At 42.4% G+C, this 15781-nt stretch overlaps 1 protein-coding gene across 2 annotated transcripts in view; it reads left to right on the top strand.

Annotated features, from left to right (window-relative positions):
• The first annotated feature begins 5537 nt into the window (after positions 1–5537).
• Positions 5538–15781, top strand: part of ABHD5 (abhydrolase domain containing 5, lysophosphatidic acid acyltransferase) — a 28183-nt gene continuing 17939 nt past the window's right edge. The window contains exon 1 of one of the 2 annotated variants that reach the window (XM_038128303.1): positions 5538–5705. In XM_038128303.1, the coding sequence (XP_037984231.1) occupies positions 5575–5705 (131 nt within the window). In that variant the 5' untranslated portion in view covers positions 5538–5574. Of the gene's footprint in view, positions 5706–5744; positions 13970–15781 lie in introns of those variants that run through there. The other variant, XM_038128304.1, reaches the window with a different exon arrangement.

The following is a 15781-nucleotide window of genomic DNA, read 5'->3' as shown; positions in this document are numbered from 1 at the left end:
AAATAATTTCCTATTATCTCTAGATCCCTTGACATTCTGGTTGCTCTTTAGGTGGTCCACACAATTTTTCCCGTGCAGCATTCAAAACTAGCTTTACAACTGTTGAGCAAAGCAGAATTCCTTGCCAGGTCTTGCAAACTCTAATCCTCATAATACATCCTAGCAGAATGCTTTTTTTTTTTTTTTTTTTTTTTCAATAACAAGCCATGGTTGACTCACACCCAGTCTGTGACCACTCAAAGCCTGAGTTACTATTGTACAGAATTTCTACCTAATCAGTTTGCCCTACCAGCTGATTATTCCTGACTAGGGCTGCATCTGTTTTGGCTGAATAGCGTTCCATTTTTTTTCATATTTCTAGATGAAGATATTTTTTTATTTTGTCCCTGCCCTCCAGCATACCTATTCCCTCCCAGCCTGATACATATGTCAATTTGATAAGCATTTTCCCTTTTATAAGAATGCATCCATGTTACCAGATTCTGAATCTGTGCAATCCAACTTGATACACATTTCCATTTTGGTAGAAAACCACTCAGTAACTCTGGTTTTCCAACAAGTGTTGCACACACCTGAAATAATTGCAGACCAACATGGAACACACATTGTTAACCAACATGGAACACACATTCCATATGGGAAGCACATAACAAGTTCCCTGAAAATCAAGACATATTGAATCTAGAGCTCTTCTCTGTCCATAAGGTATGTCATGAGGTTGTAAGGGCAATCAGATTTTTGAGATGTGAGTTCTTGTTGCCAGTTAATCATCCCTATATTATTTTTCAGGAATGTACAAATATATTTTTCACTATTTTCCAGAAAAATTAATTTGCTTAATAATGTCATACCTTTTTTCTCCTTCCTCTCTCCACCAGGCTTGTCACTTTAAAACCTCCCTCTATCCACCTAGCATCCATAACTTCTCAAATACATTGATTACTGACACTGAGATTCTGTTAGCAAGAGCTTTAATTACTTTAGGACATAGTTAAAGAGAGAATTCAGCTGAATTTGAAAATACGTGGCTTAAACATTCTACCCTTTTCTTAACTGAAAATGCACCTCACTAATTTCATTATTTTACTATCTTAGATAGTGAAGTCTAGAAGGTACTGCATTCCTGACACCTTTTAGTCTTCTCACTTCACAATTAGAGTACACTTTCTCTTTCACACAATTAATGAGCTTCTGGGATGATGTGGGGGTTATATTTTGCTCACTAGTTGCATTTCATCTCACGCTTGTCTTTCTGATTTTGTTCTCACATCTTCTGCTGTACTTATTCTCAGCCCTAACAACCAATATAAAAGCTAACTTACTTTCTCCTTTCTTGTAGGTTTGTCTGTCCAGTTTAAGTGATTTAGCCAAGCTGGTTTCCTAACTCATTGAAAACTGCCTTCCTGACTCCTGTGGGGTTCATGTTGATCAAACTCCTTGTTCTGGTCCTGCAGATCACTAATCTCTCATCACTCTACCATGTCATGCAGAGTCTCAACTAATGCTTACCCTGACATTTTCAGCTACTTTCTTCTTTCTGACTGTAATCAAAACTAGAATAGCCTTACTGCTCTGTGCAGACTTCTCCAGAAAATCTGGAAGCTCAGTTGTCTCCAGTTCATGTAGGTATTGACAGGTGAGGGAGACACAGGGACACTGCTTAAATTATACGCCCTGTCTCAGCCAGCAAATGTCTCATCGCCATGGGTTCTTCACAGGGACCATGTATGACCCAGACAGACACAGTCACAGCACCCCTTCGCCCACCTGAAAACATGAGACCTTGTCTCTCCCCAGCCACTCCTGTGTCTAGGAGGGAATTTTAGGTTAGTCACGTGTGAGTCATGAACTCTGGAATAGCCAAGCATGACAAGACGGAAGTTCTGCCTAGCAACACAGCCTGTCACAGTCTCAGCTGCTGAATATACTGATATATTAATAAATATGTATCTAGGCCCCCTCTTGGCAATTCACTCACTCCTTGAACACCTAAACTTCTTCTGGCCTTCTTGTAGCTGACTCTTGCACACAGTTACTCAACTTTCTACTGCAACTGCCATGGGCACGTTTTCAAAATGTTGCCTATAGGGCAGATAGAAGCTGTGAGTGCAAACCTGCTCTGAGATGGTGTGAACAGCAGCTCAGTCAGAACTGCTCTGTTCTTTACTCCCATCACATGATCAGGGTGAAGAAACCAGCAAAACTTTTCTTACGATTCTCTTCAATTACACCTCTTTTGTTCAAGTGCCAAAACTCACAGACACTCTGGTTTGCCCCAAACATTCAGCCCAGGACTGGCTCCTTACAGTCATGGCCACCGTGTCATCCATTTCCCAGTTCACAGACAGCCAGCTCCCAGAGTAGGATCAGACATGAGTCCTGGAAGGGGCACAAGAAAGCTTGCCCTCCTGTAGAGCGAGGATGTGAAAGGACAAGAGGCTGAGACAGACTGCTTTCCCATTCAGGGCAGGCCTTGAGAACAAGGAACATAGTAAAGCACTAGCCTTGCTTCAAGGAGGGCCTCCCACGTCACCAACATCCCTCAAAGCTTCCAGAAGTTTGGGAATCTGTAAAAGTAGCCTCCTTATGCTCACCATAGGCAGACATGTTGGTTGGAAGATGTTGGCAAAGTGAACGTGAAGGAGGATCTCAAAGTATTTTAACAATTCTTGGTCAACCTACACTCATTTAGAACTCTGCCTACGCCCACATGTGTCTAGGAAACAGGAAAACATGGAGCAGACACACTAGGAACACAACAAGCATGTTGCCACTGGTCTCAAATGGCCACTCCAGTTTGGAGGGGAGCACGGAGACAGAGTCCACAAAGCCGTATGACAGATCAGAAGCTGAACAAGCTGCCCAGGGCTGCCGTAGCCCTGTAGACAACTGGGGTCTGAGAAGGCCCAACAGTATGGGTCTCCAGACTCCACTGATAACTGACACACTTGGGACTTTTTGTTCCTTCAATGACTTAGCCAAAGCTGAAACATCCTGCTGCCATAGTACAGAGGGTCCAGAACCAGGCAGAGGAAACTCAGTTAATGCCAGAATTCCTCCCACACCTCAGTAACACAAAGAGCCCTCCCCAGAGAAACACAGCCAACAGGACTCGGGGCAGAGTTCCTCATTTACATCTTCCAGTGCTATTTGGGCTTCTGGTTAGGCTTAGCCACAGCTAACTCCAACTCCTGCACCTCCAGTTCCTGAGACAGCTGACAAACAGCCTTCTGTCCTGGAGGAGCACAGGAGAGGAAGTCAGACCTCCAGTGACAGCAATACATGGACACAAGATCCCAGGGGCATTCTCCTAGGGCTCCAAGGTCCTCTTGCCATCACAAACAGGTTCATTTGCAGAAAGCAATCAGTTTTATTCTGGTTTCTCCCTGCTATTCTGAGGCCCCATAATATGTCAAAATAAGAGCAGGCATAATAAATGACCTTACTACCATATACTTTCATACTTTCAACATGTTTAAACAGTCTTAGTCTGTAATACTTGGCCTAGTCAGCCCCCTCTGCAGTCTGTTGCTAAGACTGATTTTAGCAAGCTGCAAACTGCAACTGCTGTAGTTTGGAGAAGTAGCTCACTCATGGGTAACATGCCACTTATTACATAGAATGGTAGTAAACTAATTCAATGATGAGGGCCAGATACAAGCCGCACGAAACATCAACACAGAAAAGTGAGAGATTAAACAGTAGCAGGGACCACTCCCTTTGGGACATTTTCAATGTCCAGACATTTTTTTGAAATACAAAAATGGAAAAATTCATCTGAAGTATTTGCTTCTCATTATAATACAGCTGTCCTTTACTCATTGATACTCCACGGCAACATTAGCCAACTGATGCACAACTCTCTTTCTTCTACCAGCATTATCAATAATTTCTTCATGCACAGAAATACAGCTGATTTATCCACATAATCAAATCAGCTCTGAAGAAACTGAGTCATTCCTCAGTAAGAGAAAGAAGGACTGCTAAGTGGGAGTGGGCTGCTTGTACAAGTATACTTTTAAACAAGTGTAACCAATTACTGTTTGGGTGAGCATCACTGAATTAAAATCACAGAGGTGATTGTGTCTGAACACTTGCACATTCCATGAGTAGGATGTAAATCTCATTTATGAGGTTTTAAACTTACTATTCCATTGAAATTAGAAAGAAATAAAACCATAGCATTCAGAGCTATTGTTTCAGGCTGTTTGTAAATTCTAGCAACCATCTTTGCAAACCTTTGCCAGCGATCATATAGTTCTACATACACTGATAGTCATTTTTCTCTTAAATAAAATTTTTCGGAGCAATAATAAAAATAAATACACTCTCCTGAGAAAAATATCAGATTGCCAAACTATTGTGACACAGTCAAACAAACTTTAGCTGAGATTGTGTAATCTCAACAATCACTGTTGTTAAATTGCAGAATGGTTTTAGCTGAGAATTATTTCAGCTATTACCAAATTCACCTTATGCTTTTTATCAAAGGATTTCAGAAACCAAAAGAAACAGTAATCATCATTCCATTTGTTTTTCTAAAAACAGCTTTAGAGGTCAGTGACAAAATTCAGAAGAAACGCAAGACTTAATATCTTCTTGCCACTCCTTCCACTTGCTGCACTTTGCTGCTTTGTTTCAATTAAGGTTTGTTGATTGCCCAATACAAATGCAGTTCTTATGCAGCTGAACAATAACACAACCAATATTATGAGGCCAAATGCTGTCTAAAACAAGCACATCCCAGCATTCTCCTCCCTATAGGCACGGCTGCACTTAAGTCTGTCAAAACACTTGAAAATGACAATCGCAATAGGTATTCTACTTGGAATCATCTTAGGGACAATTAATACTTAAGTTGCATCCAGAACTCCTAATTTGCTTCTTATACATAAAAACAAACATTGCAGCCTGGAAAACCAGGCTAGCCCTGCTGCCCTCTTTGCGGGCCTTGCTGAGCGAGTTGGCCAAAGGAATGTCTGTGAGGGAGCTGACGCTTTAGTCTGAGTTCTGCTCCCTCTCCTGCCTGTCAGCTTGTGCTGGCACGGGGGCTTTGCCACCTCTCCAATGCCACTGCCCGGTGTTGTGTCCCCCCTGTGCGCCACTCGGTGGGAAAACAGTGGGGTAGATTCGCCCAGTATGCCCAGAGTGTACGGTGTGTACACAGTTATGTCCGCACGGTGTGCACAGCACAGGCTACACACAGGAGCACCGTGGGAGGGAACCACGGGGCAGGGACGCCCCTCTGCACGCCTGGGAAGCCGCGGCCCTTCTGCACGGGCGTCATCTGCGCCGCCACCCCGGGATCAGGAGCCAGCCAACGGGACTCTTGCTCCAGCCATGCCGCTGGCGGGCGGCTGAGGAGCGCCCGGGACCCGCTCCCGTTTGTGGTGGGGGGCACCGTGTCCAGTGCCCAGCGCCCGGCGCCCACCTGACGCCCACACAGACACCCCGGGGTCCGCCCGCGGCGCTCCGGGCACTGCCGGCGGCGCTCGGGGGTGTGGGTGGCCCTGCGGGGATGACGCAGGCGGCAGGCGGGCAGGAGGGAGGGAGTAAGAGAGGGAGGAGCCCGTGATGGCCGGTGCCGCCGCCGTCGCGCTGTCCCTCGCTGCGCTGCCGGCCACCGCCACCGCCGCCCCTCCGCCGCTGTCAGCTGCCGACCACCGCGCCGCCGCCATGGCCGAGGAGGAGGCTCCTAGCGAAGGGTGAGTGGAGCGGCCGCGGGGTGACCTCCGTCCTCCCCGCGGGTGTCCTGGACGGCGGCAGGAAGCCTTTCGGGGCGCCCGGGCCGTGCCGTGCCGTGCCGCCGCGGGTGCTGCTCGCTCGCCTCCTCCCGCCGCCCGCCCGTCTGCCCGCGGCGCCTACGGGCTGCGGGGCGGCGGCGGCCGGCCCCTGTGCCGGGGGCTGCGTGGGCTCCCGGCTCCCCGAGCGCCCGCCGGGCTCCGCGCTCCGCTCCGGCCCTGCCGCGCTCCGGCATCGCCGCTCGGGCGCTCCCCGGAGTGTGGGCACAGTGCCTGCCATGTTTTGCTGCCGCACAGCCCGCCTTCCTGCCATGGCTTCCCGCCTTCTGGCGCGGGCAGGCTCCCGGCAGGGTTTGCCGCTGGCTCCCGGCGAGCCCCGTGTCCCCGCTGCTTCCCCTTCTGCACTGGCGCTCCGCCGTGGCCGGCCAGCTGTTGTCATTGCACACCTGCCTGCAGGCGTGTCCCTGCGCCTTTGCTTTGGCGTATGTACGACCTCCGACTGTCATCCACCCTTCCTTTTGCGCCCTAGAGGTCACACGGCTGTATACAGTGCTGGCCCATGGTCCTGTGTGCCTCTGCGGTTTTATCTGTGCATACAGATACCCCATCTTCTCGTTCTATACCTTCGCTTTGATGTAGAGCAGACAGGACACTGTCAGCCTCTCTGTGTCATCATTCTATACTTTATATCAGTAGGAGATGAGAGCACATCTATAAATTACAAGCCTACGCTGTTGCTCTAACTTTTCCGGTACTGTATGCTATTGCTGATAACTTTTTCTTTCCTTTCACTGTGCCAGGGCATTCACATCTACTGAAATAACTCCTATGGCATACATTACCCTGACCCTGTTCTTAACATGTGTCTCTAATACTTCTTTGTAACCACTTACACCCTTCATATATGACTTTATTATAGCTAATAATCATTCTTCTGCCTGAAATTACATAGTTCCTTAGTATGTCTTTTGTGTGTGTACATTCAAATGGTTGTATACAACTTACTAATCAATGGTCTATTCTAAAATACACGTTCTTTACTCAAGTATGCCTTCTTAGTGTATGCTTTATTTCTTGTTACGCTTAAGCTTCCATTGCAGACCTATTTTTATACCCTTCCATTGCCCCCAAATATGTTGTCTGCCCCTGTAGAATAATACAGGCATCCTGTCTCTGAGTTTGTTTACTAAACATACTTAATATATCTGCTGGTCACTTTTCTCACAGTTTGTTCCATCATATTTTTTATGGTTCTAATCCAAACAGTGCTCTATCAGAACATATCTAGCTCTGGTTTAGTCATACATGTGCTTTATTTCTTCTGTCAGATGTGTAAATATGCTTTTATATGCATTGTTTACATGAATTTTTCCTCTCTCTCTATGCTTTAAATATTAGGCGGTATATCCCATTACTGATTGCCTAGGCCTCAAAAACTAATTTCTTGCCTTTTCTTCTACATCTCCCTTCTTGCATAATTAAGTCTTGTGTTATTTTGAGAAATTAGGCTTAAAATTCTTCAGCTATTTGCATGAAAATCATGCCATACATTCATGACTTCTTAATTAAGTGTGTTGCCATTTGTGTGTTGTTGTGTTATGTGTCTGTTTTGTTATCTTCCAAAACTATCTGCATCCTCAATCTTGTTTTTTTTTAGTCCTTTTTCCAGCTTGAGATTTTGGTATTTCATCTTACATATTTTCCTGCTCTGCCAGCTCAATCTGACCAGATCTGGACCATCCATCTTTTCCAAATTCACTGTTATGCCATTATCACCATATGTACACAGCATTCTCATTTCAAATGCAAACTCCAAAAGCTTCCCTTTCAAAGCACTATGCGCTTTTGTTGCTCTGTACCTCTGCGCTCTCCTCCTTTCCTCAAGGTGAAAATAGCTTTCCAAAATCTTCACCTCCACACAACCTCTGCAACATTACCCACCTGAAAACTACAAGTGAAACGCTTCTTGGTTTTGTGTTCTTTCTGACCCCTTCACAGTCTTAAATACAAGTAGTTTGTAAAGCTTCTTGTTGCTGGTTTACAGGTTTTCTAAGTACAAGTCTTAAAATAGCTCTGCCTCAGCCTGTTTTGTTTGTGTGTTCATTCAGCGCATTAGCCTGAACTGCATTAGCTGTCTGGTTTGATCACACAGAGTGCTGAGTGCTGCTGTGACGGTGCCAAGGGCCCTCAACTCGAGTTGCCTTTCAGGACTGCAGGATCGTAACACTCGTTGATCTGGACATAGGGTTAGGCCGAATTTTCAAGAGGATTACTGCAAGTTTCTCATGTGGTTTACACAGCTGGGTGGCTTTTAAGGGGTGTTGGTTTTCAGAACTTCTGAACGATTAGACGTTGATGCAGTATTTTTCAGAGTAAGCCTCCTAATTCACTAAAGACTTCTAAGAACAAAATATCATCATCCTTTTCCATGAATTCAAAAAGTGCATTTGTGTTGAAATGTCAGTGCTTTTATTGGTCAGTTTCTAGCAATAATTAAAATTAGCATTTGTTCATGTTTTGAAGATGAGCAACGCTCAGTACCCAGGGGAAGTTTATAAACAAGAGAAATATGTTAAATGATTTTTCATTTAGAATGCCGTGGCAGTGGTAGGAAGTTACAATATACCATCAAACCCCTAGATTAAATTATTAGTGACAGGTGCACACAAAGAATAAATGCAAAGTTTATCTGCTTTGAAAACAATAGTGTGACTCAACTTGTTATGCAACACATGTGCTTTGTTGCAATTTGATAACTGTGCAAAGCATGGTGAAAACAGAATAATAGTGGTTCAGTTACTTTCTGGAAGATCTCAGCTGAAAAATATTCATGAAAACTATTCATGGCCCTGTCCTAACTTTGAATTAGAAGATGAACTAAACAAATGTTTTAGTAGTCACAGTGACAGTGATTGCTTGGTTAACATGTCACCTCCTAGTGATTTCCAAACCTGTTTACAGCCTTGGACCTCCTCTGTGTAGGTTTTAGATGGAGACTTCTGCCTGTGAGCCAGACAGCCTCGTGTGAGACTTTTGCAAGTATTGAATTCATGTATTCACTCTGGATGCAGCAGGACTGCTTATGGCTTGTAATATAACTGGGAAGAACAGCTACTAAATGTGTGTATACATACAGCAAAAGATTCCCAAACTGCAATACAGGGGTTTTTTTACCCCCTCTGAGATAAGTGGAATAGTTTTCTTTAAAACAAAACTTTTAAGACATCTGCAGTTGCAAGCCCACATCAAATTGCTTGTAATTGGGCTTTAGTCTCACAAAATAGTGACTTGGAGTAAAGATATACACTCTAACACCAGTGTTCACAATTATTTTTGTGTTATCCTTCAAGCTTGTTTGTATTACAGAACTCCGTTTTGAAGTGAGCTGTTTGATTAATAAAAGAGGAATATTTTATTAGGCTTGATAGAGCCTGTGTCTTCTCCTTGGTGGGCTGGTTCACAGTGTTACATCATGAATGGACACTCTCAGATCAGAATTTTTGCCTAAATTTTTTGCTGGTTACATGATCTAGGTTTTACAGCAAACTGAGTGGGTAGGCTGCTGAAAGCAGGGTGCTGCTTACTTTTCTTCTTTTCTGTAGTGTAGGTGACCAAATGCAGGTTTGGTAGCTACAACTTGCATTTTTAAAAACTGAGTTGAGGCGTAAGTGCAGTGTGGAAAGCAGATGTGGAAAAAGGTTAAAGGTCGTTTCCTTCCTCTTTTCTGATTTTGTCTTTTTGGCTGGCAGGGTTGTGTCAGTCACAGCTTCAGTACTTAAAGCCTTTTGTGTTACATGCACGAGCTCATCAGAAGGTATTTGTATGAGCAGGTTTTCAGGCATTTATGGGATTACTTCTAATGGTTTCTGGTGCTTGTATGAATTTGGGGAGGGAAGGTCTGTGTTCATCAAGATCTCTCATTTCTCCTAATGCAGACTAAAGGGAGAGAGGGAAAGATGGCGAAATGTAACAGGTGCTGTCTTCTCATTCTGGTGGCAGAAGATGCTCACAGCCCCACTTTCCAAGTATCAAACAAAGACACTTCTTCAGAAGCTGCCAAAGTAGAGTTTGGGGGGTGGGTCTTAGCCCCAGTGGAAATGATGGTGAAGCTATAAATCCAGAGGGGCAACTAGCTGTGGGGCTGCTATAGTGCTGGTGACTATGGGTCATTGAGGAACACAATTTTTAGCCAGTGTTGCACGTATTTGGGTATATGAAAAGTTGTTTTAGAGCCTGCTGGGGCTGATAGGCCCAGTCAGAGACCTACCTCTTTGAAAGGGACAGTGTCTGTGAAAGGGACAGTCTCTGACTGTTCTGAACTTCTATGGGAGACTCAGAACAACTCTCCCAGCTGACAAACTATTAAAATGTCTCTTCTTTTATATAGTGGTTTATTAAGATTTATTGCTGAGGAAATTTTGATGCTTGTGTTTCATAACTTCTGAGTATTTACTTGCAATTCTGACATTCTTTTGGGATAGTTTTTTGTACATGGTTTGCATTGACAGCCAGGGAGAAGAGGGCATGAGAGGAAAGGTGAGTGTCTGCATTTATATTGGCTCAGAAAGATCCAGATGAGAAGCTGAGCAGCAGGAGAGAGGTCAGTGGAGAAGAGAGATTTGTGAGTCAGTAAAGCTGTGTAAGGGAATGAGGTCGATCTGGAATAAGGTTAAGAGGGTAGAAGGAGGTTTTTAAGTGGCAGCAAGAACACATGGTGATATGGTGAGGAATGGCAGAGAAGGAAGGTGCTCTGAGTGTGTTGTACTAGAAAACTCAAGATGATAGGAGACTACAGAAAGGCAGGGAAGACACGAGCATAAAAAAAGGCATTTTCTAAAAGAAGATGTAGGAGCGCCTGTTGCCATTGAGAAAGTCTGCTCATCAGTTAAAGTGAGGGAGAGAAGGGTGTGGCAAAGGGCAAAATACAGAAATGGGGTGTGTTAAAGCTCTAACAGACCATTGTAGAATTTTTTTCTTGGTTGCATTTAGTAATTTAGTGTCCTACTGAGACGAAAAGCTTCTTAACTACATCTTTACCTTTCCATAAGGGGACTTCTGATGTGAAGACTTTTTTAGACCCGTTTAACTTCTTAACTATTTTTAAGACTACTTGCACTTCCTTGACATCTAAAGCATTTGTGGTATAACCATGTAGAGAAAATAGTCTGTTATCAAAAGTCTGTTCCATTGTTCCAGAAAATGGAAATGAGGATGGGTTGTCCAAAATGTTGAATACCAGTTCTTGCATTTTGACATAGGTCACTTTAGGTGACTGTGATAAAGGAACACATCATAGAAGCTGCTCTAATGAGTTGCAGTGAAACAACCCTCAGTGTGTGTTCATACTTGTGTACAAGTGGGGTTTGTGTATAGCATGTTTGGAGCTGAGGGAAGTGATCGTATGTTTTAGATAGTCTTATATCTGTGTTCTTATATGGGCCCTTATGGAAAAATGAAAATATTCACGTCCTAATGTTGTGATCTAAATTGTGCACGATATACAATGGAATTTTACCAAAAGAGAAGCAGGGTAGAGTGTGGGTGGGCAATGGTGCAGGTTAGTGAGGGGTGCCTGTTGCATGTGTGCTTTGCTCTTGTCCAGTTTGATGGAATTTGGGAGCAGGCTGAAATATGGGCTGCTGGCATGGTAGGTATGAGAAGGATGACAAGGATTAAGCAAGGTTGAAGTCATGCAATATCTGAAGGGCAGCAGGAGTACATCAGTTGATGTATGAATAAAGTAAAAGCAGCACAAAGTTGAATAACATCTGAGGGGCACAAAGAGGAAATTTTCATTTCCTTAATTTTAGTTATGTTTTTCTTCACAAATTCTTACTGCAATGTGCAGTGTGTTGTTTGTAAAAACATGTGAAATGGATGGCATTGCCAAGTTCTATCAGACATGAGTTTACTGTGAAGGGGGCAGTGGTAGGACCTCTGTGGTACCTAACCCATGGTCTCTGTCACAAGGTTGAGGAGTTTTAGTAGAGCTGTGCAGTTTCCCCCTTGCTTCTCTGCGTCTTTATCTCTGTATTCTGTGTTATTCCATACTTGCTATGTAGTTGCTAATATGTATTTTCTTTGGATTTTTTTTTTTAGCTTTTAAATGAGAACGTGAAACAGAGTTGGGTACTATCACAGCTTCTTTGTAAGCAGTATGAGCATTGCAGGTTGCAGGCTTGGGTGACACTTCATGAATAAACTTCATTCTTGTGGTACAGACTGAAAAAGCGCTTGCCCTGAAATGGACACCTTTGGGTATAGCTACAAAGAGGCTGGAAGAAATTATAAAAGCATAAAAAAAAAGGATATGTATGGTTAAAAAAAAAAAAAAGGCAGGGGGTGCTGGGAGACTCAAGAAAGGGGGAGGAGGCTGCAGTGATGCAAATTATATTTCAAGGTGTACCTGTGTCTGAGGTTCACTATGGGAGGGAGCAGAATTATAGGTCCTCTCCACTTTTTGAATGCTCAGGTTGCTCAAGGGACTTAAAATAGTCACAGTAAACTTTAATGTCTCTGAAATAGCCAGAAAATCTCGCAGGTTATGGGCTCATGTTCATGAGATACATTTTCAAGTCAATTTTGATAAGTGATAGTTAATTCTGAAGAAAACTGTAATAAAACTTGCTTCTGAATTTTTATATTAAGTCTGATGTTGAATGTTCTGAACACAGAGTTCAAGATGCAGTAAATACATGAGGAATGCATTGTTTTCACCTCTGCCCTAATGCAGAGCAATATTCTGCAATAACCTATCATGGGTTTTGTGTTGGAATGGGGCTGATGTATGTTACACTTCCTAGAAATATTATGCAGAGGTTTTCAAAACATTCTGTTTTAACGTTACTGAAGTATCCAAGAGTTTCACAACATCTAATTGCATGGAACATCTTGGCTCAGAACTCATCTAAACAGAACTTTATGGGCAGGGTTATAATGTCATCTGGGAAAAAAAAATCGTTACCCTTTTTTAACCTGTTGAAATTATTTCATCCATTTTTTGTCTCCTTGTGAAAATGGTAAACAGACATTTCTTAAAGCAAGGAGGTTTTTTTCTTCCCATACTGTATTCCTGATACTTGCTTCTGGGTCTTGGCTCTTTAGTATGCACATCAAGGTCTTTCCCTGAGGATTTTTAGTCTATTCATGCAATGAAAGTGAAACATGCGATGCTTTTCTTCTCGTGATTTTTGTCTACAACTGCCAGAGTGTTTTGTCCTAGGAACATCTCATTCAAATTGTTGTGGTTGCTACATCTGACTGCTATTGTACATGCAGAAGCTTTGTCCCTGGATATACTGCCTTCACAACAGCAGTTACTGTGTATGCCTGAATGATTCCGACTATATTCACTGCTCTCAGAAGACATAAGCATGAAAGAACATGCTGCACTTTAGGGACAGGAATGAAGGACTTCAAGGACTCCTAAAATTGCTTATGCTCCTAAGGTTCTCATGAAATCATATCCTGAGCCTTGCTGCAGAAACATCCCTGCCTAGTTAAATGTGGACTTGATGTCATGATTATATGTTACTGTCTGTCAGTGGCAGCTCTGACTTAAAAGCTTGATGTCCTCCACCTTGACTCACAGTCTTTCTTTCCACCTTGATAGTTCATTGGTCTGCTGGTTAACTTTCTGGCTTTCCTGTAGCTGTGTTAAACCATAATTATCTGATTTAAAATCTAGTGCCTTTTTCATGCCTGAATTTCACAGATCTGGCACAAAGAACAGCCACCAAGATGGACCTTGATTACTGAAATATTTTTCTTTACATATTAGGAGTTTTTGCGATGGTGGTATTGCTGGTAACTTAAGAAAGAAGGATTGATTCTTGCCATAATCAGTCATGTAAACAGCACCCAATATTCTCATATTGCAGGCTGTTAAATTAATGAAATGGGAAAGGAAAAGTTTATTATAACTCAGTTCTGTCATGAATAGAAGTTAGCCAGATGTAAACCTGCTACTTTTCTCTGACATTTTGACACAGAAAGTTCTATTTGGTTGTGTCATCCTTGACTGTTTCTTTTGCTTTTTATTGTTTCAGGTTATTACCCATAAACTTGGAATTTAGCAACCAAATACACAATTTGCTCTGAAAACTTAGTGGTTTTGGTGGTGGGAGAAACCATCCTGTGTACTCTTAAGCTTTGTGTAGACTACTGTTGATGCTGAGGAAAATGCAGAAAGCATCCAGTAAAAAGGAGATAATGAAAATGATAAAAGGGTGTCTGTAGTTACTTCACAGTTATCTGTGTTAACTGTAAAGTGTTTATAGAGCATTATAGTAAAACAGTTTTATATTTAAAATTGGCACTTTGCCACAAATTTGATATGCTGACCTCTTTATCAGTTATGAATACCTGATGCTTCTTTTCATTTCTCCTTTTTTGCCCGTTCTTAGTATTTCTATTTCTGTAACAACTGAAAGGGCTGAATGAGTTGTGAGAAGTAACCTGGTGTTTTTATGGGATGAGGTTTATGTAAGACCTTAGAAGAGTGAACCTTATATCGCTTATATTTAGATTGTAACATATTGGCAGTTTTGAATTCCTTTGCTAGCACACTACTGCAAAAGTACTTTATGCATAAACAAGAGGGTAGAATCTGAGCTGCCTTTCCAATAGTTTACCTTTGGTTTTTTCTGTTACAGTGTAAGAGTCTCTTAAATTGGAGCTAGCTCCTAGCTTCATTGTCAGCTGAAAGACCCTGGAAATCCCAATGCCATTCCTCTTGGTGCTGGGCAGAAACAGTACCAAAGTATCTGCATTAATTTGTTTTTCTTTCCTTACTTACTTCTAAATGGCTGAAATTAATTCTGAGAGTCAGGAGAGGTAGGGTTTAGGGTTTTTCAGAGGTCAACTTTATTCTAAGAAGATTTAAGGGTAAAGGGTAAAGCTTGAAGTAGTTTACCAGTTAGTTCACTCAGTGTTTCAGCTTTTTAAGTTTTTGAGCTTGCTCCCTAGCTAGAATCTTGGTGGTTTGCGATACTGTCTGCAAAAGTTCCCTTAAAAATATTAAATATGTTTGTTTCCTGAGAGGAAGACAAACAGATGTGCAGCTCTGTTGCTTGTGCATTCGGTTACTTTCCCATAATCCTTCCTTTGCAAGTTACTTTGTATTTGCTGTGTAGCCTGAGCACTGGCTTCCTTACTGATGTAATTTTAAAGTCCAAATAATTCTTTGTGACAGGAAAATCTGTTCTCCACATTCCTGTCACTGCTGCATGGTTTTTGGTCTGTACTGGGAGTTTTGATTACCATACTAACTTCAAAATCCTTAGTGAAAAGCTGATTTTATATTCAACACTTTAAAAAGGTTTTATTCAACACTTTAGAAAGGTTTTTGTCCTGTCTTGGTGGGTCAGAAATTCTTGACAGGTAATCGTGTAGCAAATGGTGTTGTATTCGTTTACTCTGGTTTGGTGGAGTTCTGTTACCTTTTTGCAACCTGTTTGCAAACCCCAGGTTTTTTGGTTTGGTGTTCTGCCAAAACCAGACTTTCCATGGGTCATGGCAGCTAGGTCTGCAGTGCTGGTGTATGTGGGGAGATGCCTCCACTGAATGATTTCAAGCTTACTACATCTTGTAAGCCATGCATTCCTATAACTCTAATGTAGGTAAATCGTAAGCTTGAAAAGAGAGAGAATGAGCTCCATTTCTGTACATTTATATCTCCTGGATAGAATTATAAGCAACTTCAGCTGAATATGTGGTAGAGCTTCCATTTTTTAAATCCACAATACAGGCCAGAAATCAAATAGACTGTTCAGCTGTTTCAGTACATACCTCATTGTTAGAATATATGTTTTAAATTCTTCAGCAGGTTTTAAGTTTTCACAAACTTTTTGTGAGTATGTCAAATTTGTGACTGGCTGCTGATCCATTAATTGTATTGCGTGGAGTCAATTCTCACCAAGCTGAATAGGGATAATGGAGCTGACAGAAAGCTCCAAAATTGGTGGTACAACCAATTTACCACATTCTTCATTTGGTTTGATCCGAGTAGTGGAGGTGCATGGGTGGGTCAGGCTCACTGT

The sequence above is a fragment of the Motacilla alba genome, chromosome 2 (genome assembly GCF_015832195.1).
Source record: "Motacilla alba alba isolate MOTALB_02 chromosome 2, Motacilla_alba_V1.0_pri, whole genome shotgun sequence".
Lineage (NCBI taxonomy): Eukaryota > Metazoa > Chordata > Aves > Passeriformes > Motacillidae > Motacilla > Motacilla alba.
This window is presented reverse-complemented; position numbering and strand designations above follow the sequence as displayed.